Raw genomic sequence first — 27429 nt, 5'->3', positions numbered from 1 at the left:
TACCAAATAGATATCAAGGTTGCATGATAATGTCATATTGCCTATTTCTAATGTATAAGTGCATGTTCTTCATCCTCATGTAAAGTTCACTTGATATAAATAAACAATCATAGTACGACTTTTTCGCTGTTTCTGTAAAGTATATCTGAAACTTCTTGTTTTTTCTACAAGTACCATCTGAAAATTGACTCATTGAAGGAACTCACAAACAAAACAAAATCTAGTGACTAACTTAGACTCATTCGAGTTTGGAAGTCCACATAATTCTGACTTGAATAAAAATAATCAACAAGTACGACTTATTCGTAGTCGTAGAAAACCAGTTGCAAACGCTATTAATCCTCTATCCTTCTATGAAAATTTATGAAGTCCTTAAAAAGCCCATGAAATAAAGTTACACACATATTGGTAGTAATAGAAAACAGAACATAAGCATCACACTTGATCAGCACATGCCTGGGGCAAATGTGACACAAGTGCTTGAGGAGAATTCTTTCTGCTCTCGAAGAATATATGTCAAAAGTGCAGCAGTACCACCACCAAGCGAATGGCCAACAATCTGAATGTGAAAAATTAAGTACAAATTTATTTATAAGAAACATAAACTGCGTGAACCGATTATGTACAGTAACTCACGGTTGAAGATTAGAGATTTATATATCTTACAAAGTAAATCCAAGTGGATGTGAAATGCCAACACATCATGTTTCAAATTTAATTTCCATTCATGGGATCGCAAAATATATGATTTAATCTACTCGAGGGTTAATATTGAGATCAACCAAGTCGTATGAAAATTTAGGCGAAGAGCTGACCATATTGCTCTTATGATGAATCACACAGTTATATAAGAACTACTAGAAGATACTTGGCATCATCAGTACCTGTATAAGTTGAACTTAAAAGATTATATTGTTACAACACAATATAAGCAAAATGTCATCACCTAAGAAAGTTCTAGTTACATTTGTGCTATTCGCAAAAGAACAAGTCATTGGTGTAATAGAAACCTCCTTAAATCACTAATAAAGTCCAGGTCACTGACACGACTAACAACCAATGTGAGAATTAACACCAGTACGATTTCACAATCCACCCATCCAGTACGAAATTAACAAAACACCTTCACAACCAGGATGTCACACACAGACATGAAACAAGGAAGATCATATTGTGTTCTAAGTTCAACTATCCATAAAAAAGGATTAGTTCTGAAACAACCACATGCTTTCAATTTGTTTGACAGAAAGATAAATAAACTTAACACAAAATTAGAACAATTGAATATGAAAAATACTTTAGTCACAGAGAGATTACATAAAAGTAAATCCACAAACTGATGTGGTTTGATGTAATACGTCAAATTGTAAAGTTAATTTTATTGTAAAGTGGATCTAACGGATCATATGAAGTTATATCAATTTGTGAGTTTATTTTTGTTTAGAATTTCTCATTAAATATTGACATGAAAATTAAAATCAGAAGAAAAATAGTATTTACCTGAACATTGTAGTCGGGATATTCATCATGAGCTTTGAGCAGAAAAGGAGTGCTAAGCTTTGCTATCCAACGAGCAGCAGCAACCATTCCACAATGGGCATATCCTAAAACCAAATTGCTTATCCCTCCATCAAGTAAAACCGAGTGGTGGAAGGGGACCACTGCACCAGTTGCTGCTGTTAGTGTATCTTCAATGCTATGAGTACCACGAATCAACAGAAAAACATTTTGAATCTTTATCTCCTATAATTGTGAAAGCGGGCTTCAAAAGCTGCAATCATTGTTCTGGTAATTAAGGCAATACTCAAGTATGATTTTACTACTTATATGGAAAACAATAAGCATGTTCTTCTTCGCCATGTATTACAGTTAGTATAAGAGAATCGGAACAACTACCTTGGGAGAAAGGCCAAACCTACAACTTAATATTTTCGCAAAGTTTAGCCCACATTGGAAGTCTTATTACTCATATGTGATCATCAGTGTTAATTGGGGATATAAATAGGTAAGTTCCAATTTTACAGCAAAAAATGTAAATTGAAAATTGCTATTTTTCTGAAAAGTCCTCTGCTTTTTAGCTCAGTGGTTGCCTATAGTCCCTATCAATTTATTCTACCCTCTCTATGAATAAGCTTCACGAGATGTGCAATAATCCGTTCTATGGCTATTCATTTCATCTCCCATGTGAGGAACCTTCTGAGACAGTTGCAGTCAGAATCGTCAAAGGGGAAGTAACTATTCCCAGTTGCATAATTTTCTATGAAGCAGCAAAAAAAGGACAAGATATGATAGAAATGAAACCCCCCCCACACAAAAAAAAAAAAAAAAAAAAGGACAGAGACTAAAACCAAAACAAAGCATACTCTACATAGTAACGCACCCCTGCCTTGGGCTTGTGAAGGAGGACATCTTCCTGTGAGAAACCGGCAGACTCTAAAAACACCGGAAACTGCTTCTTTGAAAATTGCTATTTTTCTGAAAAGTCCTCTCTGCTTTTTAGCTCAGTGGTTGACTATAGTCTATAGTCCCTATCAATTTACCCTCTCTATGAATAAGCCTCACGAGATGTGCAACAATCCGTTCATGACTATTCATTTCATCTCCCATGTGAGGAGCCTTCTGAGACAGTTGCCGGGGCCTGAGCTGTGGCCTGCGAGCGATTCTCCTTTTATACGAACTGGTCGACTCCGATAGATCTCCACTGAGATCATCTCCCTCAACCGTACCCGCTCCCAGTCTCCGGCTCAGCACGTAGACTTTTGTGTGAACCAATACAAACAGAAAGAAAGAGGATGGGAATTGGAGTCCCACATCGCGAAAGCTAAGAAGGGGAAGGCCCAGAGTATTCCTATAAATAAGCAAGCGACGGGTTGTACATAAAATAACTCGTCCTGTCAGGGGTGAAAGGCGACTCGTTAATGATCGTTTTGAGACGGCGGGTCGTGCCGACACCTAACATCACGAACACCTTATTTGAGGCGAGCAAGTTTCGCCCTACTTAGGTGGGCTTGCCCGTCAATTTTTGGAAGCCTAAGCCTCTTCAAAGGCTGGGCTCACTAAGCCAATTTCAGCAAACGCGTAAAATACTTTAGCCAACAATACTAGGGTAATATGGAATCGTTTTGCCGTACACTCAACAACCAAAGAAAAGAACATGATTAATCTCAAAAAAACATGAAAAATATGACATAAGCCAACTCTGAAACGGATGTTATATTCATCTTTATCTGGTAAGTCATTTGATGTGACATGGCGAAAGAATGATAATTTAATAGCAATTTTGTTATATTTTTTATAAATTTAAAACTTTAAAATTATAATTCCAATTAGTCAAAATAATAATATTTATGATTTTTTTTTATTTTATAATTATATTAATTATATGTTAATTAATAATTTAATTTTTATTTAAATTATTATTTTTCAACTAATTTCTTACTTCAACCTATTATCCAACTACAATAACCATAACTACATCTTCAAATATAAAAAATATTTAAAAATACTGTAACTCATATTTAAAACTACTTGTATTTTACTATTCCAATGCAAATAATTCCATCTCTATTTCTTTAAATTTTGAAGAATAACTGAGATTTGACTAAACTAATGCAAGTACTCAACCTCAATCATCCAAATCAAAATGCCCGTTGTTGGGATACCAAAACTGGATCCTATAACAATCCTTTTATGTTTTCTGTACAGTAGAACTAATGGCTTCGATAAGTTCTGTTTTCAATGAGCACAGTACTAACACACCCTTTCATGCAAAGAAGGATCTCATCCAAAAGAAACCGATATCGCACAAGAAATAGTCTGATTCCTCAATAGCAACAAAGAGTTGTATATAAATAAGATGGAGAGTATACAATAGACGTAACCTCTTGACTATTAATTTATACATTTCACATTTCACAACTACAATCTTCTTCATTTTCCAGTTCCCTGATTAACATTTCCATCATCTTCTTATACATAGGCATATAATGATCATTTATCATCGTTTTTGAAAGTCGTAGCTTACTATACAGTTCTCTCGGTGTCTCGTATATACCAACGTGTTCCTCAGTGTGCACACCATGCTCTATATTAGGAGTAACAGATGCAGGCACGGAAACGATATGCATGATTCTGCCAGGGGGACAAAAGCGGATACTCTCTGATACGTCCGACACTGAGATTGGCTTATCGCCTTCCACTGCATCAGCCAGCATATTTTCCTCTTCAGTGATTTCTTTAGCTGCAGCCGCTTCTTCCTCCTGGGCTCTAACATCGGATTCATTCTCCTGCCTTTGAAGCTCTTTCTCCAGTTCATACCACAACTCACCTTCAGTGACGTCTTCCACGGTGGATGCACTGGTGACTCTATCTATTGGAAGAAGCAGCTCTTCTTCATCTGTATCATCATGTCCTGATTCATTGCTAGAAGAACTAGATTGCACTTTATTCTGAAGCGGGTCACTTGTCATCCCTTCAGTTGCAGCAGCGTCTGAATTTCTTTCAGACACCAGAGCTGCTTCAGGCCGATCCTCTACTTCAGAACCCATAATTGGGCCCACATGACGGCGACGTGCACCCATGCAAGACCATGATGATAGAGATGAGCGTGTTCTGACAACAGCTTGAGCAACATTCTGAGCACGCTTCATAACAACCTAAAATTTACCAAGCAGAATTTTCTTTAATGATAAAAATATATTCAAGCAAGAATTGAGAGACAAAGAGGTACAAGGTGTTATTACATCGTATTTTATCAAAATTTAGTTTTCCAAGCAAAAGAGTCCACGATATGTATGCACTCGAACTAGTTTCAAACCCTTGTCGAGCAGATTTATGGGAAAATATTACATTACCTGCAATGTATAAGAGAACTAACTTGTGCAATTTACCAGGTTGATCCCTAGGTTAAGTCTACATCTTGAAAAGGTAGAGGAGTATATGTCGCTAGAACTTAACCAAGAAGAGTGAGCTAAAGCCTACCTGAGTGCTGCTAGATACTGGCTTCAGAAGTGCACCTGCACCAGCAACCCTGGCTTTGGTACTAGCTACAGATGGTAGACGAGATCCCAGAGCAGTTGCAGAGCGATAAACAACATTTAGAACCCTTGTGTGCCCAATCTGGTCCCGCATATCATTTAACCAGGATGATGCTCTGACCTGAAAGCAACAATCTAACTAAGGATTACCAAAGTTTCTAATGGATGAGAGACTTGAAATTTCACAGTTAATGTCAAGAATTCATTGTCTATCAGGCCATTTCCAACCTCAGAGCGAAGGTCATCAAGAGAAGTTGTTGAGAATGTTGGAACCAGGTCAGAACCATTAATGACGGTAGTAATAAAGTGTTTGCCTGATTCTGCTAATTCCCATGTCATACAGGCAGCTGCAAAATGAAAATTACAATACAAGCACTTTAGAAAAAGCACCTCGTACTGAACCACAAGTTTCAGAGGCGACAATGATACCTTATAAAGCATTTTAAACATTGTGAAAAAAGAGAGGGTTTGAGTGAGGGGAATTTCAACATTATAAATAAAAAATGCAGAAAGATCCAATTTCCTTCGACCCTCCATTATTACTATCTTGTCTTCCTCTTTGAAAGAATTAAGCTGCATATGCGATTCTGACAACTCTAAACAGGATTTTCATCACTAACGTCCTCCATTATTTTTTGTAGGTAACACACAAACATCCAGTGGGTATTGAAGCCACGAGCTCCACCCTTTTCCTATGGAGGAAGGAGGTGCCATTTGAGCTACTGCTCATTAGCATCATTAATGTCCTCCAAATAATAATATTGCAAGTTTTGAGACAAAAGAGGCCATTCATGCTGTGAGTTTAAGAACATATCTTACTAAACAAAGTGCCATGCAAATAAATTCGACCTGGTTCCTTATCCCAAATAAGATATCAAGGTTCCATGATAATGTCATATTGCCTATTCCTAATGTAAGTGCACGTTCTTCATCCTCATATTTTTTTTTTTTTTTTAACAAGTATGTTCTTCATCCTCATATAAAGTTCACTAGATATAAATAAGCAATCATAGTACGACTTTTTTCTGTTTCTGTGAAGTACCATCTGAAACTTCTTGTTTTTTCTATAAGTACCATCTGCAAGATTGACTCATTGAAGGAACTCACAAACAAAACAAAATCCAGTAACTAACTTTTAGATTCATTCGAGTTTGGAAGTCCACATAATTCTGACTCAGATTGAAATGAGTCAGACGAAGAGAATCTGACTCAGATTGGAAGTCCACAAAACACATAATTCTCTCAGACGAAGAGAACCTGGGAGGAGAAGTGGGTTTCGTACTCGGGGATGAGGTTTTGGAGGAACAGTTTGAGTTTAGAACTCAGAGTCCTATCCCTTTGAATTGTTTGTTTCCAGACCAGTCTAGTGTCTCAAATTGGGTTTTTAACATAGTAAAGGATATACAGGATTTGGTGGGTTTGAAATGTGAGGGATATGAGGAGCAATTCATGGTGCTGCTCACTGCCATTGAAGTTGGGCATCAACAACAACAAAAAAGCTGGCTCTAAGAGACAACGTGAACTTAGAAGGCTAACCTGGTCCATGAACTCTGGAAGGTAGTTCTAGTAGGGATAGGTCTAAGGGAAGGGGTTTGGCCTATCCCAAATGAAACCAAAAATTGTCTCATGGAATGTCCGTGGTCTAAATGAGGCCAGTAAGCGTCTTCAAATAAGAAACTTACTGAGAGGGTGGAAGGCGGACATTGTTTGTTTACAAGAGACGAAACTGAAAGTCATTAATACTAAAATGGTTAGAAGTATATGGAGCTGCGTTCATGTTGATTGGGTATATCTGGCAGCTGATGGGGCCTCAGGAGGTGTGTTGGTGATGTGGGATCAAAGGGTGGTAGAGAAAAGGGAGGAGTTCATAGGGTTATTCACGGTAGCATGCTCTTTTAGGAGTGTGTCAGATGGTTTTTTGTGGGCCTTTGCAGGTGTGTACGGTCCTAATACAGATATTGATCATAGATTATTGTGGGATGAACTAGTTGGAGTTCACAGCGTGTGGGATCTTCCATGGTGCATAGGAGGAGATTTCAACATAATCAGATTTCCCAGTGAGAGCTATGGTAATAGAAGGATGCGTCCAGCAATGTCAAATTTCTCGGAATGTATTTTTGAGTTGAATTTAGTGGATCTACCAATGGCGGGGGGGATATGCACATGGGCGAATAACCAGACGTGGTCTCGATTAGATCGATTCCTAATTTCCCCAGAATGGGAAATCCATTATCCGGAGGTTTGGCAAAAGAGATTGCCTCGTGTGTGTTCAGACCATTGGCCTATTATGTTGGATTGTGGGGGGATTCAAATAAGACGTCAGTATTTCAAGTTCGAAAACATGTGGCTGAAATCATAAGGTTTTGTGGATAGGGTTAGAGTGTGGTGGTCATCTTATCAGATACGAGGTACTCCTAGCTTCATCTTTGCGGGTAAATTGAAAGCTTTAAAACAAGATTTGAAACTTTGGAATTTACAGTCTTTTGGCAACATTGGGGAGCACAAGGAAAGTAAGATGAAGGAAATCCATGAGTTCGAAAGGTTACAAGAGTCTAGGACCTTAACTCAGGAGGAACTAGCCCAAAAACTAGTGCTGGTTGTAGATCTTGAGAGGATCATTCTACTAGAAGAGATTTCGTGGCGGCAAAAGTCTAGAGCATTATGGTTGAAGGAAAGAGACCGAAGCACTAAGTTTTTTCACATGGTCGCCAACTCTCACAAGAGATCCAATAATATTGAGATGCTGAAAATTGATGGGGTTATCAATAAGGATGAGCAGGCGATTAATAATCATGTGGTTGGTTTTTATGAACAGCTACTAACTGAGCAGGAGGTTTGGCGACCTAAGCCTGATGGCTTGATCTTTGACTCTATTGGACCATGGATGGTAGCTGTTTGGAAAGGCCTTTCGAGGAAGTAGAGGTGTTTGATGTGGTAAGGAAAATGGCTAAAGACAAGGCTCCGGGTCTATATGGGTTTTCTATGGGTTTCTTTCAAACATGTTGGGATGTTTTGAAGGAAGATCTTATGAAGGTGTTCCAGGAATTCCATTCGGTCGGTAAATTTGAGAAGAGTCTTAATGCCACTTTTCTTGCTTTGATACCAAAGAAGGTTGGGGCTATGGAGATTAGGGAGTTCCGACCCATTAGTTTGGTAAATGGAGTATACAAGATTCTTTCTAAGGTACTGGCAAATCACCTTAGTGAGGTGGTGGGACAGATAATCTCAAAACCCCAAAATGCTTTTGTAAAAGATAGACAGATCTTAGATGCGGTTCTCATTGCAAATGAATGTCTGGATAGTAGACTGAAAGATGGTAATGCAGGGATCATTTGCAAGTTGGACATGAAGAAAGCATATGATCATGTTAACTAGGATTTCCTTCTTGACCTTCTTGAGAGGTGTGGTTTTGGGGAGAAATGACGATCTTGGATCCGTTGGTGTATATCTACAGTGAAATTTTCAGTCTTGATTAATGGTAGTCCAACAGGTTATTTCAATAGTTCACGAGGCCTAAGACAAGGAGATCCGTTATCCCATTTACTCTTTGTTATTGCGATGGAGGCTCTGAGTAGGATGATCACAGCCTTGGTCACCAATGGGCGTGTGACTGGTTACTCGATCAAATCCTCGGGAGGGGGAGTTATTAATATTTCTTATTTATTGTTTGCAGATGATACTCTTATATTTTGTGAGGCAGACAATAATCAAGTGCGAGTATTGAAGGCTCTCTTACTATGTTTTGAAGCGACTTCGGGGTTGAAAGTGAACTTAGACAAGTCAGAGATGGTGCCTATTGGAGGTGTCCAACATATCAGACAGCTAGCTAACACTCTGGGGTGTAAGATTGCCTTACTCCCTATGACATACCTTGGCCTTCCGTTGGGGGCTGCCTCGAGAGCGGCTTCTATATGGGAATACAGTCATTGAGAAAGTAGAGCGTCGTCTAGCAGGCTGGAAGAGAATGTACCTATCAAAAGGTGGTAGAATTACCCTGATAAAGAGTACATTATCTAATCTACCGACCTATTTTTTGTCCTTGTTCCCCATTCTAGCAAGTGTGGCGCTTCGAATTGAGAAATTACAGAGGGATTTCTTGTGGGGGGGAATTGGTGAGGAATTTAAATTACACCTAGTCAGGTGGGAGAAGGTTTGTTGTCCTCTCCCTAATGGTGGTTTAAGCATTCGAAATCTGAGGATTTTTAATCGAGCGTTGCTTGGTAAATGGTTGTGGAGATACCATAAAAAACCAGAAGCTCTATGGAGATTGGTGATTGAGAGCAAATATGGTAGTTTATAGGGGGTATGGTGCACCAGAGAAGTGAGGGGGGCATATGGAGTGGGGTTGTAGAAACATATAAGAAAAGGATGGGAGGTATTCTCTCGTCACTCACGATTATGCTTAGGAGACGGGGCCAGGATCAAATTCTGGTATGATGCTTGGTGTGATAATGGTGTCCTAAAGGATCTATTTCCTGATCTCTTTAGGGTTGCTAATGATACAGAGGTTTTAATGCCGGATGTCATGGTGTTAGTAGGGGAACAAATCCAGTGGAACATTAATTTTAGCCGGGCAGCAAATGATTGGGAAGTGGACAGCTTTACAGCCTTTTTTAGACTTTTGTATTCTCTTAAACCGAATAACCAACATGCCGACTCATTGTGGTGGATATCTTCGGGTGGTGCGTTCTCTATTCACTCGTTCTATAAGTCCCTTTCACATGAGCTCCCTATTCAGTTTCCTTTGAAAAGAATTTGGAGAAACAAGGCGCCTCTCAAAGCAGCTTTTTTTGTTTGGACAGCTTCCTTGGGTAAGATCCTCACAACGGATAATCTGAGGAAACGAGGGGTGATCATCGCAAATTGGTGTTGCATGTGTAGGAATGGGGGTGAATCCGTGGACCATCTTCTACTACACTCTGAAGTAGCTCGAGGGTTATGGAACGAGGTTTTTAGAAGACTAGACTTGGGTTGGGTAACGCCCGAGTCAATAATGGCGGTTTTGGCTAGCTGGACAGATCTAAGAGGAAATCGGCAGGTCAAGGCTGTCTGGAAGTTGATTCCTATTTGCATCATGTGGAGTTTATGGCAGGAGCGTAATGAACGGACGTTCGAGGACAAAGAGAGATCGATGGAGGAACTCATTGCTTTCTTTTTTAGAACCCTTTGTATTTGGGCCTCTTCCGTTAATTTTAATGGACAAGAGTTCCATGATTTCCTTGTATCTAATGTCCCTACATAGTTAGGGCACTCCTTATACTACATATGGCTTTGCCTATTCTTTTATTAATACAATTTGATTACTTATCAAAAAAAAAATTCTGACTTAAATGACAATAATCAACAAGTACGACTTATTCGTAGTCGTCAAAAGCTAGTTGCAAACATTATTAATCCCCCGTCCTTCTATGAAATTTATGAAGTCCTTATAAAGCCCATAAAATAAAGTTACCCACTAACTGGTAGTAACAGAAAGAAAACATAAGCATCACACTTGATTAGTACATGCCTGGGGCAAATGTGACACAAGTGCTCGAGGAGAATTCTTTCTGCTCTCGAAGAATATATGTCAAAAGTGCAGCAGTACCACCACCAAGCGAATGGCCAACAATCTGAATATGAAAAATCAAGTACAAATTTATTTATAAGAAACATATATTGCGTGAACCGATTATGTACAGTAACTCACGATTCAAAATTGACATCTTGAAGATATAACATGATATACAAAAACAAAGGATTAGAGATATTTATATATCTTACAAAGAAAATCCAAGTGGATGTGAAATGCCAACACATCATATTTCAAATTTAATTTGTATCGACATGATCGCAAATTATATGATTTAATCTCAATATTCAGATCAACCAAGTCATATGAAAATTTAGGCAAAGAGCTGACCATATTGCTCTCATGATGGACTCGCACAGTTATATAAGAGCTACTAGAAGATACTTGGCATCATCAGATCCTGTATAAGTTGAACTAAAAGAATTATATTGTTATGCCACAATATTTTTTTTTTGATAAGTAAAGCAGTAGTCAATAACTAAATAAAATTTGGCGTGCGGTGAGTGTTGAAAGAACAAGTCATGGGTGTAATAGAAACCTCCTTAAATCACTAATAAAGTCCAGGTCACTGACACCGACTAACAACCAATGTGAGAATTAACACCAGTATGATTTCACAATCCACCCATCCAGTACGAAATTAACAAAACACCTTCACAACCAGGATGTCACACACAGACATGGAACAAGGAAGATCATATTGTGTTCTACGTTCAACTATCCATAAAAAAGGATTAGTTCTGAAACAACCACATGCTTTCATTTGTTTGAAAGAAAGAGAAATAAACTTAACAGCAAAATTAGAACAATTAAATAGTGACATAAAAATTAAAGTAAGAAGAGAAGTAGTATTTACCTGAACATTGTAGTCAGGATATTCATCATGAGCTTTGAGCAGAAAAGGAGTGCTAAGCTTTGCTATCCAACGAGCAGCAGCAACCATTCCACAATGGGCATATCCTAAAACCAAATTGCTTATCCCACCATCATGTAAAACCGAGTGGTGGAAGGGGACCACTGCACCAGTTGCTGCTGTTAGTGTATCTTTAATGCTATGAGTACCACGAATCAACAGAAGGAAACATTTTGAATCTTTATCTCGTATAATTGTGAAAGCGGGCTTCAAAAGCTGCAATCATTGTTCTGGTAATTAAGGCAATACTCAAGTATGATTTTACTACTTATATGGAAAACAATAAGCATGTTTTTCTTGACCATGTATATTACATTTAGTATAAGAGAATCGGAACAACTACCTTGGGAGAAAGGCCAAACCTGCAACTTAATATTTTCGTAAAGTTTAGCCCACATTGGAAATCTTACTACTCATATGTGATCATCAGTAAGTTGTTAATTGGGCATATAAATAGGTAAGTTCCAATTTTACAGCAAAAAATGCAAATTGAAAATTGCTATTTTTCTGAAAAGACCTCTGCTTTTACCAATAGTCCCTATCAATTTATTCTACCCTCTCTATGAATAAGCCTCACGAGATGTGCAACAATCCGTTCTATGGCTATTCATTTCATCTCCCATGTGAGGAGCCTTCTGAGACAGTTGCAGTCAGAATCGTCAAAGTGGAAGTAACTAGTCCCAGTTGCTTAATTTTCTATGAAGCAGCAAAAAAAGGTCAAGATATGATAGAAATGAAACCAACCCCCCCACCAAAAAAAAAAAAAGCATACTCTAGATAGTAACGCACCCCTGCCTTGGGCTTGTGAAGGAGGACATCTTCCTGTGAGAAACCGGCAGACTCTAAAAACACCGGAAACTGCTTCTTTGAGAAGAGCATACAAAGTGTCAACAACCTTAGAAACTTATTCAATTCCACGACAATTTCCGGACCTTTAAGTTGAATAGAATCACTACCAGCATACACACTTGCAACTTGTAAGTTACCCTGCAAGCATAACGAGAATGAGTTCACAACACAAGCTTAACAGAGAGCACTACTTCGAGAATGACCTCGAAGGAAAAGATCTAAACTTTTACCCATTAAACTAGTCAGTACTGAACAAGCAAACATTATGACGGGGGGGAACCATGTAATTCATAGGGAAAGACTCCAAAGCCTTCAGCCATATAGCATTATAGTTTCAACTAGGCAAATGCTTAAAAAAAAAAAAACGGTTTTATTAACTCAAAATTCTAAAGTATCCCAGACCTGCCTACTCATGAAATATTTAATCCCGAAAGCCAAGTCTCCGATTGGCCATTTGCCCAAAGTCTCAGAATACGTAAAGCGCAGCGTCTCCGAGAGCGTGTTGATCGACTCGAACAGCGTGGCCGGGGCCTGCGCTGGCCTGCGAGCGATTCTCCTTCTACAGGATCTGGTCGACTTCGATAGATCTCCACTGCGATCATCTCCCTCAACCTTACCCGCTCCCAGTCTCCGGCTCAGCACGTAGTAAAGCAGAACCGCAGCTCCGGCGGCGGTCGCCATTGCCCCCGCCGCCATGAATCGACGAGAGAGATCGAAGAATCAAGCCGAAACCATCAGGTCTTAAATCATTAAATATAAACAATAAGCATTCTAGAGTAAAATATTCGTAGCTTCAAAGATAATGGAAAGATAGAATTAAAACAATCGAAATCTGAATGAATGAATGCGAGCTATGGTTTGAAGAAAAGAAGAAGGAGAAGACGACGACGACGGAGAAGAAGGAGAGATCCGGGACTGGGACGTAGCAGTGAATAATAGATAATCTGTACGATATATCAAAGAAGAAAGGAGCACAAATTTCCAAAAAAGTCCTGTCGTTTTGGAGAATTGACGCGTGAATCACCGTAAAACTCACGCGGCAATCGTAGACAGAGTGGCCTGTGGGGGTAGTTTTGAACGTTGAGTTGGCGAGACGAAAGCAATAATAAAAATGGAAATAAATAAATATAGTTGGGGGGGGAATAATAAGAGAGGGAAAGGTGCGCACGTTAAGGATGGAGTAAGGATATGGGGAGGTGAAATGGGGGAGAGTTGAGAGTGAGAGGATTAAAACGCAGCGTTGGGCGTGTGGTGGTGGTGAAGATAAGGACAGGGGAGTGTTGTGCTGGCTGGATCCAACCCAGGAGTCAAAATAAATGGGCATTGAACTGGACAGTACAGTTTAATAATAATAAATTGAGTAGGTCCGGTCCTATTCCGCTTGCCTCACTCGCCTCGAGAGCATTGATATTGATTTTATTAAAATTATTTTTAAAATTTAATAAAAAGTAAATAATTTTTATAAATTTAAAATCTCTTTAATTATAATCTCACGTTAAATTAATTATTAAATTTATTAAAATAATAATATTTTTTTAATAAAAATATTTTTATTTTTAATTTATATTTTATAATTACACTAATTATATATTAATTAATAATTTATTTTGATTCTTATATTATTATTATAAGACGGTTAAAGATTAAACGTGAATAAAAAAGATTTTAAAAAATTAAAAATAAATAAAAATTAAATTTGATGAATGAATAATAATCCTTTAAGTTTAAAGAAATTCATCAATTTATTATAACTCAAAATTTTATATTTATCTTTTTAACTAATTCAATACAATTCATCATATTTCATTAAATGAAATATGATGATCTAGAGGATCGTCTGTGATTCTCACAACAACACGGTATAAGTATAATAATGGGATTAGACTCCACTTTTGGCTAAAGTCTTTTCTATTTAGTATAATAAAACATAAAAAATGATTTTACAAATATTTTTGTTTAAATTATTGAGATCTCGAACTATGATCCCCCACTCGCCAATCTATCCTCCATTCATTTTGTAATCAACTTTCTTTAGGTACCTAACTTTCAGATTGTTTCCATGCATCATCATTTTCTTTTCGGTATGTACACCAATAATCATACCTCGGGACAAAATTTCAGGGCCCAATAATCATTCCTCTGGTAAGGGACAAAATATCATGCCTAAGTTCAGCCCAGTCCACATGCCACCACTAAGAGATAAGAGAAAAAATAAAAAAGTAAAAGAGAAGAATGTGTCATAAAGTAAGAAAGAAAAGTGTAGGAGAAAGTGATAAAGGAAGAGATGATCAGATATGTAAAGCGAACATCCTTTACCACTATCGAGGTGCACGAGAGAAGAGGATCAGATAAAAAGCAAGTGGACAGACAACTTAGAGATATTCGACTTCTTCTTCAATCTCTCGAAGGGGAGCTCCAGCGAGGGGGTCTTCTCCAGTAAATATATTCAAGATCTCCATTATACAGTAAGAAATAAGAGACTATGAAAGATTATAAATAAATATATTATAGTGAATTTTTCATCTCCAAACGCTCGTGAATATAAGCATTATGTTGAATCACGTAAATATTTGTATCTCAATCTCTTACTTTCCTTGTATTTGTTTTCTTTACACCGCCATGGATGTAAGTATCGACACCGTATGACTGCACCGGATCACTATTGGGGGTATCAGACCATACCGATTGAGACTCGAATCATTATAACAGGTCGGGAATGACTCTTTGTCCCCTTTCGACCTATTGTGCGATTTTTTATGCATCAACACCACTATTTTTCTTTTTATCTTAATATGATTTGTATTGAGATTATTTTCAAGGTCACTCACCCTTAGCCCCCTATATTTTATTTGTATGGATATATACATTTTGCCCATTCAATTTGTGAAAGGTTTTGCATTTTGTACCAAAAATATTAGATTTAACGCATTGCACTATCAAATTATTACAAAATGATGCTTTACACCTCCCCGTTAATATCTAACTGTTAATATTGTCTATTTTTCATTTATTTCAACTATCATGATTGAATTAGAGTATAAAGGATCATTATTATAACTTATAGTTTGAGGTTGTAATGTGCTAGATTTTGACTTGTGATTCGAGGGTGAGCAAAATGCACATTTCTCTTATTATTACGTGATCTTTTATTTTCTATAAAATTACTGCTTGACTAGAACGGAAGGATAAATAATTGAGAAAAAACTTTCTCATGAGATAATTATTTTATATTTAAAATCTAAAAAAATTCTAAAAAAAAAAGCCTCTCCTACCCTAAAATGCTTTAAAATTATTATTCCTTATAATTTTAAACAACCCTTAACCCCTCAAAATCTTTAAGAAACCCCCTTCTTTTATCTTAAAAAAAGTTATCAAAAGTTACTTAGTCTACAAAAAGTTCAAAATAACCTCATAAGTTTATAAGGTTTTGCTATACATCAGCTACTATTTATCTCCATATTTCACACCTGACAGTTTTTTTTTCATAGAGTGTAGAGTATTTTTCATAGATTGTAGAATGTAGGATAATTAATAGTGACTTATGATAAGAATTATTCAAGTTCATAACTCTAATAAGCTTGAAATAAATTCACAAATCCCTTGAAAATCTTATTATAAAATAAATAAAGATTCTTTTTGAAAAAATAAATACAAACTTTAACCTAAATCTTTGATTAAAGTATTGATATTTAGTATTTACGACTCAAAAATTTTGACCTCAAAAAGCTTATGAAAGTCAGAAGGCGTATTTTCTTAAATCCACCTGTTAACATATGATTTTTTTTCCTCTATTATCTTATTATCGTCTCTATAATCCTAATCTTGAATGAAAATATTGAGTTTTTGTTTTTTTTTTTTTTTTACTGGAAAGAGAAAATCACATCCCGTAACTCATTGTCTTTTACAACCACGATACATCGTCTTAAGCGATTTTATTTTGATGAACATGCTAATATATTTTACATCTTCAATTAATAATATAAGTTCAATCCTCCAATTTTCCAAGATAGATAGATATCTAGCTACGTCATTACTGATAAGATATTAAACTGTGGAGTAAATTAAAATAATTTGCATTTTAATTGACAATTGAATAACAAACTTGATAGTTGAGAAATCATGGTAAAAAGAGATTGGTAATTTAAAATTGAAATGGATAAAGCATAATTTTTAGTATTTTTGTTAACAGTTCAAGGCAGTGGATTCCTATCAAATATGAAAAATTACCACGAGTATGTTTTTCTTGTGGTACAATTATTCATGATTCCCTATCTTGTAAGACAAATAGAGAAAGATTGGAAGGAAATGCTTTTCTCAATTTGGGGAGTGGCTGCAAGCAGAAATACCAGGAAAGCAAAGATGGAATGGTGGTAATGAGGGAGGGAGAGAGGCTGCAGACAACAGAGAAGAAAGGGGTAGATGGGATTTTGTGGTGGTCCCTATGGTGGTGAGTGGAGGAGATGAGGTGGCAGGGCTGGCAAGGAGGCAGTAGATGGAATTTTCATAGCAGGAGGAAGTTACCGAGAAAATAGGAGAGATTCAGCAGAAATCAAAATCTGTGAATTCAAATTCCTTAAATTCAAATTTGAATTTGCATAAGAGTGATCAAGAGATGGGGTTAGCTAAAAGAAATGAGGTTGAGGTGGGATTAGATAATCTCGATGTGAATTCAAATTCCTTAAATTTAAATTTGAATTTGCATAAGAGGGATAAAGAAATGGGTTTTGCTAAAAGAAAGGAGATTGAAGTGGGATTAGATAATCTCAATGAGATTAAAGTAGATGAAGGGGTCAGAATCAAGGGGTGGGAGATCTAACTGGCATATTTGTTAACCTGGTCAATGAAAATTCTTCTGAACGGATTTTAAACAAAGAGGTATCTGTTGTAGATAAGGGGTAAACAACAAGCTGGTACAAGGGCAGAAAGGGCAAGATTATAATCTAACTGACAGCTTGGAAATATCTGAGAAATCGAAGTCAGTAGATGGGTCTAGGAAAAGAAGAGCTAGAGCTATTGGAGTAGTTACTATGAGTATGGTTGAAACAGGCAAAAAGAGAGGAGCAAAAGAAGTAAGGGAAGATGAGAGTTTAAGCCAAATAAGAAAGAAAAGTAAGAAGAATATTGTCGAAGGTAGTTTGGAAAATGAACTTGTATTGGCGGAGGTTGTTAAGTAACCCCGCCAACAACAATGAAAACCTTAAGTTGGAACTGTCGGGAACTTGAGAAACCTCGAACAGTTCAAGATCTTATCAAAATGATTAGAATAAATAAGCCCAGTTTAGTTTTCCTTATGGAAACTAAACTTAATGAAGGAAGATCTGAAGTTCTGAGGAAGAAGTTACGATATGAAGGCTGCTTTAATGTTAATGCAAGTGGGAGAAGTGGAGATTTGTTGATGCTATGGAAAGAAGATACTAAATTTGAGCTTATTAATTATTCAAGTCATCATATAAGTGGTTGGGTGACTGATGTGGAACATAATATAAAATGGGTAGTGACAGAGTTCTATGGACATCCAGACACTAGCAAAAGAACAGAAAGCTGGAATTTATTGGAACTTCTAAAACCTACCAAAGAGATGTAGTGTGTTTTAGGAGATTTTAATGAAATTCTAATACAAAATGAGAAGATGGGAGGGAGACCAAGAAGTGAAAGCCAAATGGATAATTTTAGAGAGGCTCTTGATAAACCTATTTGACTTAGGTTGGACAGGCAGTTTCTTCACTTGGTGCAATAACCATAATGATGAAACTTTTATGAAGGAAGGAATTGATAGAGCAGTAGCAAATGCAAGGTGGTCATGTTTCTTGGATAAGGTGAAAGTGGAGGTTATGGCTACATGCACTTCTGATCATAGTGCTATTATCCTTCACTCATTTAAGGGGGGAAGAGAGGAGTATGTAAGAAGAAGGAATTTCAAGTATAAGGTTGGACGGTCTCTTGAAGAAAGATGTGGACTTGTAGTTAAAGTTGAATGGGATAAAGCTAAGCAGGAACCTAACTCAGTTGCAGTTTTACAAGCAAAATTGAAGAGATGCAGTAAGGCTTTGAGCAATTGGAGCAAATATACATTTAGAGAGAGGGAGCATTTGATAAGAGTGAAAATTGAAAGGTTGAGAGAGATGTAGGCGGCTGAAGAGTAGGGAAATATTGAAGAGATAAAGGGGTTGAGAGAAGAGGTGGGAATTATGTTAGAGCAAGAAGATCTCAAGTGGAGGCAGAGATCAAAAACTCATTGGTATTAAATGGGTGATAGGAACACTAAATATTCCACTCATGTGCAACTGAAAGAAGGATGAAGAGTAGGATCATTCAAATAAGGGACATGGAGAACAGGTTACAAACAAGTAGGGAAGGTGTTCAGAAGGCTTTCAAAGAGTATTTTGAAAACATCTACTCGACTAAAACACCATCTATTGAAGATATTGATGTTGTCCTGAGGAATGTGGAAGGTAGAGTTTCAGATCAAATAAATGCAGACCTGGCTCAACTGTTCTCAACAGATGAAGTTGAGCAAGCTTTGATGCAAATGACACCATTAAAGTCACCAGGACTTTATGGCTTTGGAGCTGGCTTTTATCAAAAGCACTGGAGCACTATTAAGGAGGAGGTATGCAAGGCAACGTTGGATTTCTTAAATGATGGTATTGATCCTAGGTCTATTAATTTTACTTATATAGCATTAATTCCTAAGGTCAAAAATCCTAAATCTGTATAAGGTTTTAGGCCAATTAGTTTATGTAATGTCTTTTTATAAGTTATTATCAAAAACTGTAGCCAATAGACTTAAGAAAGTGTTACCAGAGATTGTAGCACCTTCTCAAAATGCATTCATACCTGGGAGAGCAATTATAGATAATGTTATGATTGCTTATGAAGTGATCAATTCAATGAAGACAAAACAAAAAGGAAAGCAAGGTACAATGGCTTTGAAGCTTGACATGTTAAAGGCCTATGATCGAGTAGAGTGGTTATATTTGGAAGCTTTGTTGGGCAAGATGGGTTTCAATCAAAACTGGATACATCTTATTATGAGATGTGTCAAATCAGTGACCTATTTAGTTTTGGTTAATGGAGTAGAAGGTGAGAAGCTTGTGCCAACTCGAGGGTTGAGACAAGGGGATCATCTATCCCCTTATCTCTTTATTCTTTGTGCAGAGGGCCCAATGATATGAACTCGCGAGAATGGAATCTCTTGAACCCACAATCAATTTAAAAAATCTCCAAGAAAGTCAAAATCAAGTTAATCGATGGAGAATCTAGACCCGATAAGAACTCGTTCCAAGAACCTAGATTAAATTAAAATCTAGACCAGTTGAAAAATCCGTCTCAATAACCCAGATTACAAAGGAGGAACGCCACAAAAGTTATGATTTACCTTTGATAAGTTGAAAAGTTCAATTAAGAACAAGAGAAGATAAACTCAACTCACAATGAATAAATTCATCAAATTTCATAAACTTATTAAAATGAGACTACAAAGAGTATTTAAAGCAAAACATAATCAAACCCTAGTCAAAATAAAGCCCATTTTACCCAAAATGCCCCTAGATGAACAGTGTCGCAGCTACACTGTCACGGCTACAGTAACACTATAGTAACCTCTTGAAACCCTAGTTCCTAAAAAGTAACTTTCCAAATAAGCCCTTGGCTAAAATACAAGGTCTTCCCAAAAACCCTAGTTCATAAAAAATAATAAATTTCCCAACATGCCCTTTAATAGGTGTCCCCCTTAAGTCATTCTCATAATAAATCTAATTATTCTAAACTAATAAAATAAATCCTTTAAATGAATTAAATAAGTTGAAAGTCTTCAAGTGCCCAACGCCTTTAAGTGATGTTGTTGCCCTCTTCCATAACTTATCAAATGATTCAAAATTGAATCTTCATCCTTTAAGCCTCATCTTGAATGTTGGGCTCTTGCTAAACTCATCTCAAATGAATTGTATCAATTTTTGCATTGCCTCATTGATCTTCTTGGCCCTTGAACTTGTAATTGGCCCATCTGGAACTTGTAAAATATCTTTAAGACTGGACCCACCTTGGTTCCCATCATTCCTCATTTTCTCAAAAGGATTCGACCTCGAATCTCCACTTGGATCAAAGGGAAAAATGTTACTAACATTGAAAATAACATAAACATGATACTCACTTGGAAGATCCACTTTATATGCATTATCATTAATTTGTTCAAGAATTTGGAAAAGTCCATCCAAGCTACTCCTATCATCAACTGATAAAGACATTAAATCTAAAGGAGTAAATGGATTAAGTCTAAAAATAATTTCAAAATGTGAATATATGAAGTAGTAGTATGCATGGTCCTATTATATGCAAACTCTATAAATGGCAAATAATACTCTCACAAATGTTCATGAAACACATCTAAAGTTTTCCTCACCCTAAAATGACCACTCCAATTATATGCAAACTCAATGAAAGGCAAATGATATTTCTGCAAACGTTCATGCAACAACTCAATGAATGGCAAATGATACTCCCACAAACGTTCATGCAACATGTTTAAAATCTTATTTACACCAAAATGACCACTCCAATTATATGCAAACTCAATGAAAGTCAAATGATACTCCTGCAAACGCTAATGCAATACATTGAAAGTCTTCCTTACACCAAAGTTACTCAACAAACGACCATGTCTATCACACACAAGCAACTTACGTATAAAACTAGTAGACACACAAAATCTATTCTCTATAAACAAGTACCAATGTAGTTTATAGAACTTACCAAATGATGCTTTCTCACATGTTCCATACACACTAGCAAAGTCATCATCATTAGCATGCAATTCCTTATCATATTGAAGTCTCAACAATTTTGCATTTAAAATGAAAACAAGGACATACCTTCTTGCTAAAGCATCAACCACAAAATTTTTCATACCTTGTGTATTTGAATAAATGAGAAAAAGTCTCAATATAGTCCTCCCACTTAGCATGCATTCTAGTCAACAACTTACATTGTTCCTTCAAGTGTGTCAAGGACTCATGTTCTTCAAAAAAAGGTCGGGTAGAGATTGTCGCACCTGACACAAAATTAATGTAGTGCTCCATTTTCCTAATAGGTGGCAATCCACTAAACACGCCGCTAGGAATAATGACCACATATCCCTGCAACAAAGAAACAATAACACTAGGTAAAGAGTCATTAAATTCGTTAGTATAAAAGCTTGACTTAGCATAAAAACTCTCTTCTGTCTTTCTGTTTATCTCTGCAATCTCTCTTTCTTTTTTCTCTTGTGGCTCTACTCTTTTTTCTTGACTCTTAATCACCTCTCTATTTTCTTTTTCACTCTCTCTTTCTTTTAATGTTTCGGCCTCATTCTCTTTTTTCCTCTCACTCTCTTTTTTCTTTCACACTCCTCTTTTTTTGAACTCTCGGCCTCACAATTATTTTTCAACTCATTATCTCTTTTTCTTGAGGTTTCAACTTCACCTTCAACTTTTCCCTTAAGTGGTTCGGTCTTCCCATTTGTTACAGTTTGATCATTTTTGTCCCACTTTGGTTTCCAAAGAGTACTAGAAGCCGAAGTATACCTTGATGTACCCTTTCCTTTTAGCCGCCTCTCCACCTTTATAGCCATGTGCACCATGTCCTCTACCTCCACATAATGTTACAACTCAACTACATTGGCTATCTCCCTATTCAACCCATTCAAAAATCTTGTCATTGTGGCCTCCCGATCCTCCACTTCATTAGCCCGAATCATAACCTCTCCTTATGGTAAATCCTCTACACTCCTAGACCCTTGTGTAAGATTTTGTAGTTTTTAGTAGAGGTCTTTATAGTAGTTGCTAGGTACAAATCTCTGCCTCATGACAGCTTTCAACTCTCTACATGTTTCTACAGGCCTTTCAAGATTCCTCCTCCTATTGGTCACTAATTGATCCCACCAAATAATCGCATAATCAGTGAACACAATTACAGCCGTCTTCACCTTCTTCTCCTCAGAGTAATTATGACAATCAAACACAAACTCTATTCTTTTCTCCCACTCTAAATAAACTTCAGGGTCAGTTCTACTTTTTTATGATGGTATTTTCATTTTGATGCTCTCAAGGTTCTAATCTACTCTGTCTCGACCCCCTAGGTTTGCCCTAAGTCATATTCCACGCCTAACTCCTCTATGTCTACCCAATCCAATTTCAGATGTTAGGTCTTCCTCATCTTTACCATACTCTCCATTCTCATACCCATTCTCAATACTAGGCTCACGTCGCCTCCTATCTCTTACACCTTGCAAATTTCTAATCACTGGTTCTTGATAATCCATATTATCCCTCGCTTCGCCCAACACAAAGTTTAACCGCTCAAACTGTTGTTGCATGGCTTGCAATACAAAGGATGAGTTATCTTATCTCCCCCTTGGTGATGAGCTATTCCGATGAGACATTATAAGGTACTGCACAAAAGAATGTTAGTGGTAAAAAAAGAAAACCTCACACACTCCCTTACATGTTTACACTCAAGTAATGACACTCCACTCGTGTTTCACTCTTAATTGACTTTTTATTCGATAATAGTCTCACACTCTCTTGCATTTTATCTCAAGAGTTTTCTCACTCAAGTTTTTTAAGAACTAATTGAACTCAATCAAGACAATGCAACCTTATTTTATCTCAACTAGTAATTAGGTCCAAGAAACAAGAACAAGAGAAATAATAAAATAATAAAAACGACACGTGAATCAAAACAATTATACGAATGAAATAGAAACTATAAGACTAGATACCACTAGAATAATAATGTATGTAGCCTCTTTAATGATAAGACTTAAGAAAAAATTTCGGATTTTTTTTTTTCTTATCTTTTCACCAACTGATTTGATCACAATCAAAAGAATAAAAAATTAAGAAAACCCTAACAATAACTCAAAAACCCTAGGATAAGTGTGATATACGGCAGCCCCTAGAACAAGAGATTTCAGCCAATACAAACCCTAGAACAATGAAATTTGGCAGCCACCACTTTTTTTTTTTTTGTAATTCTAGAACAATGAAGCTCTAGAATTAAATATAAAGATGCAAGAATTAAAAGATAGAATTAGACCTGATTGGAAACCTTGCTCTGAATACCAAATGATATGAACCCGCTGTAATGGAATCCATTGAAACCACAATCAATTTGAAAACTCCCCAAGAAAGCCAAAATCAAGTCAATGGATGGAGAATCTAAACCCGATGAAAACTCATTTAAAGAACCTAGATTATATTAAAATCTAGACCCGTTGAAGAACCCGTCTCAAGAACCCAGATTACAAAGGAGGAACGCCACAAAAGTTATGATTTACCTTTGATAAATTCAAAAGTTCAATTAAGAACAAGAGGAGATAAACTCAACTGACAATGAATAAATTCATCAAATTTCATAAACTTATTAAAATGAGGCTACAAAGAGTATTTAAAGCAAAACCTAATTAAACCCTAACCAAAATAAAGTCTTTTTTACCCAAAATGCCCCTGGATGAACAGTGTCGTGGCTACAATGTCATGGCTACAGTAGCACTACAGTAACCTTTTGAAACCCTAGATCTTGAAAAGTAACTTTCCAAATAAGTCTTTGGCCAAAATACAAGACCTTCCCAAAAACCCTAGTTCGTAAGAAATAATAACTTTCCCAACATCCCTTTGAATAGGTGTCGCCCTTAAGTCCTTCTCATAATAAATCTAACTATTCTAAACTAATAAAATAAGTCATTTAAATGAATTAAACAAGTTGAAAGCCTTCAAGTGCCCAACGCCTTTAAGTCATGTTGTTGTCCTCTTCCATAGCTTATGAAATGAATAAAAACTGAATCTTCATCATTTAAGCCCCATCTTGAATGTTGGGCTCTTGCTAAACTCGTTCCAAGTGAATTGCATCAATTCTTGCATTGCCTCCTTGATTTTCTTGACCCTAGAACTTGTAATTGGCCCATCTGGAACTTGCAAAATATCTTTAAGACTAGGCCCACCTTGGTTCTCATCACCTAAGCTGTTTGATTAACAAAGCAGAACAAGATAATTTGTTAAGGAGGTGAAAGTAGCAAGGAGGGGACCAAGAATCAATCATCTGCAAAGGTGTAATATTTTGCAGAGCCTCAAAATCAGATTGCGACAATCTTCAAGCAGTTTTATACAAGTATGAAATGGCATCGGGGCAGAAGCTTAATAGAGATAAAACTTCTCTATTCTTTAGCTCCAACACACATCAAGAAAACAGAAACAATATTAGAAGGGAAGCAAGGGTAGTGGTATGTGGGTGTTATGAAAAATATATTGGTTTACCTTCACTAGTTGGTAGATCAAGGTATAATGCATTCAGAAGTATTAAAGAAAGAATATGGAAGAAAATTAGTAGTTGGAAAAACTGCTATATATCTAAGGCTAGTAAGGAGATTTTAATAAAAGCAGTATTGCAAGCTGTTCCAACTTATCCTATGAATGTTTTTCAGTTACCTAAAAGGTTATGTAATGAAATATCTACTATGATGACCAAGTTTTGGTGGGGGAAGAGGGGAGAGACAAAAAGGGATTCATTGGAAGAGCTGGCATTCAATTGGGAAGTCAAAAGGTGAGGGAGGGTTGGGGTTTAGGAACATAGAAGATTTTAACATGGCTTTGTTAGCAAAGTATAGCTGGAAGTTTTTAAACGAGCCAAACTCATTGGTTTCTAGAGTCTATAGCAGTAAATATTTTAAAGGTGGTAGTATATTGGATGCAAAAATAGGATGTTCTCCCTCATTGATATAGAGGAGTGTGTGGTCAGCAAAAGAGCTCATGAAGGAAGGGTTAGTATGGCGTGTGGGCAATGGGAGATAGATAAAAGTTTGGGGTCAGAAATGGCTACCAATACCTTCTTCTTACTGTGTGCAATCACCAGTTTCAGAATTGGGATATGAGGCAAGAGTTTGTGACCTTATTCTACCTGGGTTGCAACTATGGAATGAGACCTTAATAAAGCATCATTTCAGTCAAGAGGAAGCTGAGATCATTTGCAGGATCTCAATTAGTAAGAGAAACTGTGAAGACAGATTAATATGGAATTATAGCAAATATGGAAATTATAATGTTAGAAGTGGCTATTATGTAGCAAAGCAACAACACTTGAGGAGGGAAGGGGAATCATCAAATGGGGGGCAGGTGGAGTGGTTGTGGAAATCAGTGTGGAAATTACAGGTACCTGTTGCAACTAAACACTTTCTTTGGAGGGCTGGTTCAAATGCTCTTCCTACTAAGGCTGCACTGAAGCAAAGAAAGGTGGTTGAAGATGAAGTTTGTCCACTATGCAAACAGGATAGGGAGACTGTCCTACATGCTTTATGGCAATGTTTTGTTGTGAGTGATGTTTGGGGAGAAAATGAAAGTGCTTTACAGAAGTGGACTGTTATAGTTGGAGATTTTATGAAATTATGGGGTACAATGCTCTCAAGGCTGCCTCAAGAGAAGTTAGAAGAAGTAGCAGTTTTGTTAAGAGGGATATGGCACAGGAGAAATAGATGTGTCTTCGAGGATCACTTTGATGGCCCCAAATAGGTTGTTCAATCTGCCCTATTGTCTTTAAAAGAATTCAAAGATGCACAACAGAAGAAAGAAATGAGGAATACAACAAGAAATCCAATGCTAGAGATGATTTTTTGGAGAAAACCTGGGGAAAGTTGGCTTAAGGTCAACTTTGATGCTACTATAGATTCAAAAAATCAGAAAGTAGGAGTTGGGGTTATAATCAGGGATCATAATGGAGAGCAAATGGCAGCCTGCAGTGAACCAAACTTGTTGTTGTCTCAACCATTAATAGCAGAAGCAGCAGCCATGAGAAAAACAATTGAGTTGTGTACAGATATGGGATTTAACAGGGTGATTATAGAAGGAGATGCAAAAGTAATCTTAGAGGCTGTGGTGAATCCAGATACATGTTGGATAGCATATGGGCAGATTATTCAAGATGTCAAAGAGAGTTTCAAAGAGTTGAATGGTTGGAAGATTAGTTGTAAGAAGAAAAGGTAATGAAGTAGCACACATCTTAGAAAACTGGCTTTGTCTTTAGAAGAAATGCAATGTTGGGTTCAGGAAGGGCCTGTTATGATTTCTAGTAAGCTAGAATTCGAAAAACATTGTATCGAGTAATTCTTATGAATGAAAGTTGTCACGTTTTAATAAAAAAAGAGTATTTTTGTTATAGATAGCACAGTAAATACTTGTAAATTTATTATAAGAAATTGAAAATATATAATTGCTTAGACCGATAATTATCTTCTAATTTTTGCCCGACATGTAGCAATACATTCATGAGAAATACTTTTTCATGAATTTTGTTGTTCTCAATTATATTTATTGATGTATCATGACTTAACTAGTTTTTTATTCAAGTGGTTGGTCTATAAAACTATTTAAAATATTATTAAATGATTAATAAAATTAAAATTAATAAAATTTAAGATAAAAATAACATTCCTCAAATTCATTCGTGTTGCATTTTTTTTTTTTAAATAGAATTTCATTTAAACCCAAAGCAAATTACATAGTAACTTGATCAAACCAAAGGCATGATCAACAAAATCGAGGACATTTCCCCACCACATTTGAACGTCAAAAACATTCCATGCATATCTAGCTAATGTGTGTGCAACTCCATTATCCATTCGGTTAACATGCTCAATGCTAACTTCCTGGAATAATTCATTAAGCTCTTTGCCTCCATAACTAAGTTCCCATACCAAGAGGAACGCAAAGTTGCAACCCTCTTAGCATTGCAAGTAACTCGACTGTTGCAGGTTCATTCACTTCAATTTCTGAAATAGTTGCTGCCATTGCCACCTATCAATAGCTATCTCTTAAAATCAGCTCAATTCCAGTCTTCCTCATATCTGAGAAAATAGCTTCATCAACATTAAGTTTCAAATAACCCCTTAATGGAGGCTGCCATCTACAAATTTTCCTCACCTCAGCAGTAATTGATAAGCTTAAATCTGAATAAGACTTATAAAGAGACATTGCCAAGTTAGCTGCTGCAAAAGGAGTAATAAGCTCTTTCTCCATTTTCATCTTATTCCTCCT

At 36.6% G+C, this 27429-nt stretch overlaps 3 protein-coding genes and 1 long non-coding RNA gene across 4 annotated transcripts; 2 read left to right on the top strand and 2 right to left on the bottom strand.

The window, feature by feature from the left end:
* Positions 1 to 254: 254 nt before the first annotated feature.
* LOC108988987 lies at positions 255 to 3029 on the bottom strand. The gene is made up of 3 exons (XR_001995764.2): positions 2381 to 3029; positions 1501 to 1771; positions 255 to 559 (listed from the first exon to the last, which is right to left on the bottom strand). It is a non-coding gene; the product is annotated as an uncharacterized LOC108988987 (long non-coding RNA).
* A 771-nt stretch (positions 3030 to 3800) lies between these two features.
* On the bottom strand, positions 3801 to 13536 carry LOC108988986. The gene is made up of 7 exons (XM_018962422.2): positions 12773 to 13536; positions 12311 to 12508; positions 11465 to 11737; positions 10546 to 10648; positions 5265 to 5383; positions 4981 to 5157; positions 3801 to 4655 (listed from the first exon to the last, which is right to left on the bottom strand). Exons 1-7 carry the CDS (start codon positions 13064 to 13066, stop codon positions 3906 to 3908), a joined length of 1914 nt encoding a protein of 637 aa, XP_018817967.1. The 5' UTR covers positions 13067 to 13536; the 3' UTR covers positions 3801 to 3905.
* Positions 13537 to 17991: 4455 nt separating this feature from the next.
* Positions 17992 to 18498, top strand: LOC108988984. Its single transcript, XM_018962419.1, has one exon. The coding sequence runs from the start codon at positions 17992 to 17994 to the stop codon at positions 18496 to 18498; it is 507 nt and encodes a 168-aa protein (XP_018817964.1).
* Positions 18499 to 25968: 7470 nt separating this feature from the next.
* On the top strand, positions 25969 to 26379 carry LOC108988983. Its single transcript, XM_018962418.1, has one exon. It carries the CDS (start codon positions 25969 to 25971, stop codon positions 26377 to 26379), a length of 411 nt encoding a protein of 136 aa, XP_018817963.1.
* Positions 26380 to 27429: the final 1050 nt, after the last annotated feature.

Source organism: Juglans regia, chromosome 7, assembly GCF_001411555.2.
Source record: "Juglans regia cultivar Chandler chromosome 7, Walnut 2.0, whole genome shotgun sequence".
NCBI lineage: Eukaryota > Viridiplantae > Streptophyta > Magnoliopsida > Fagales > Juglandaceae > Juglans > Juglans regia.
This window is presented reverse-complemented; position numbering and strand designations above follow the sequence as displayed.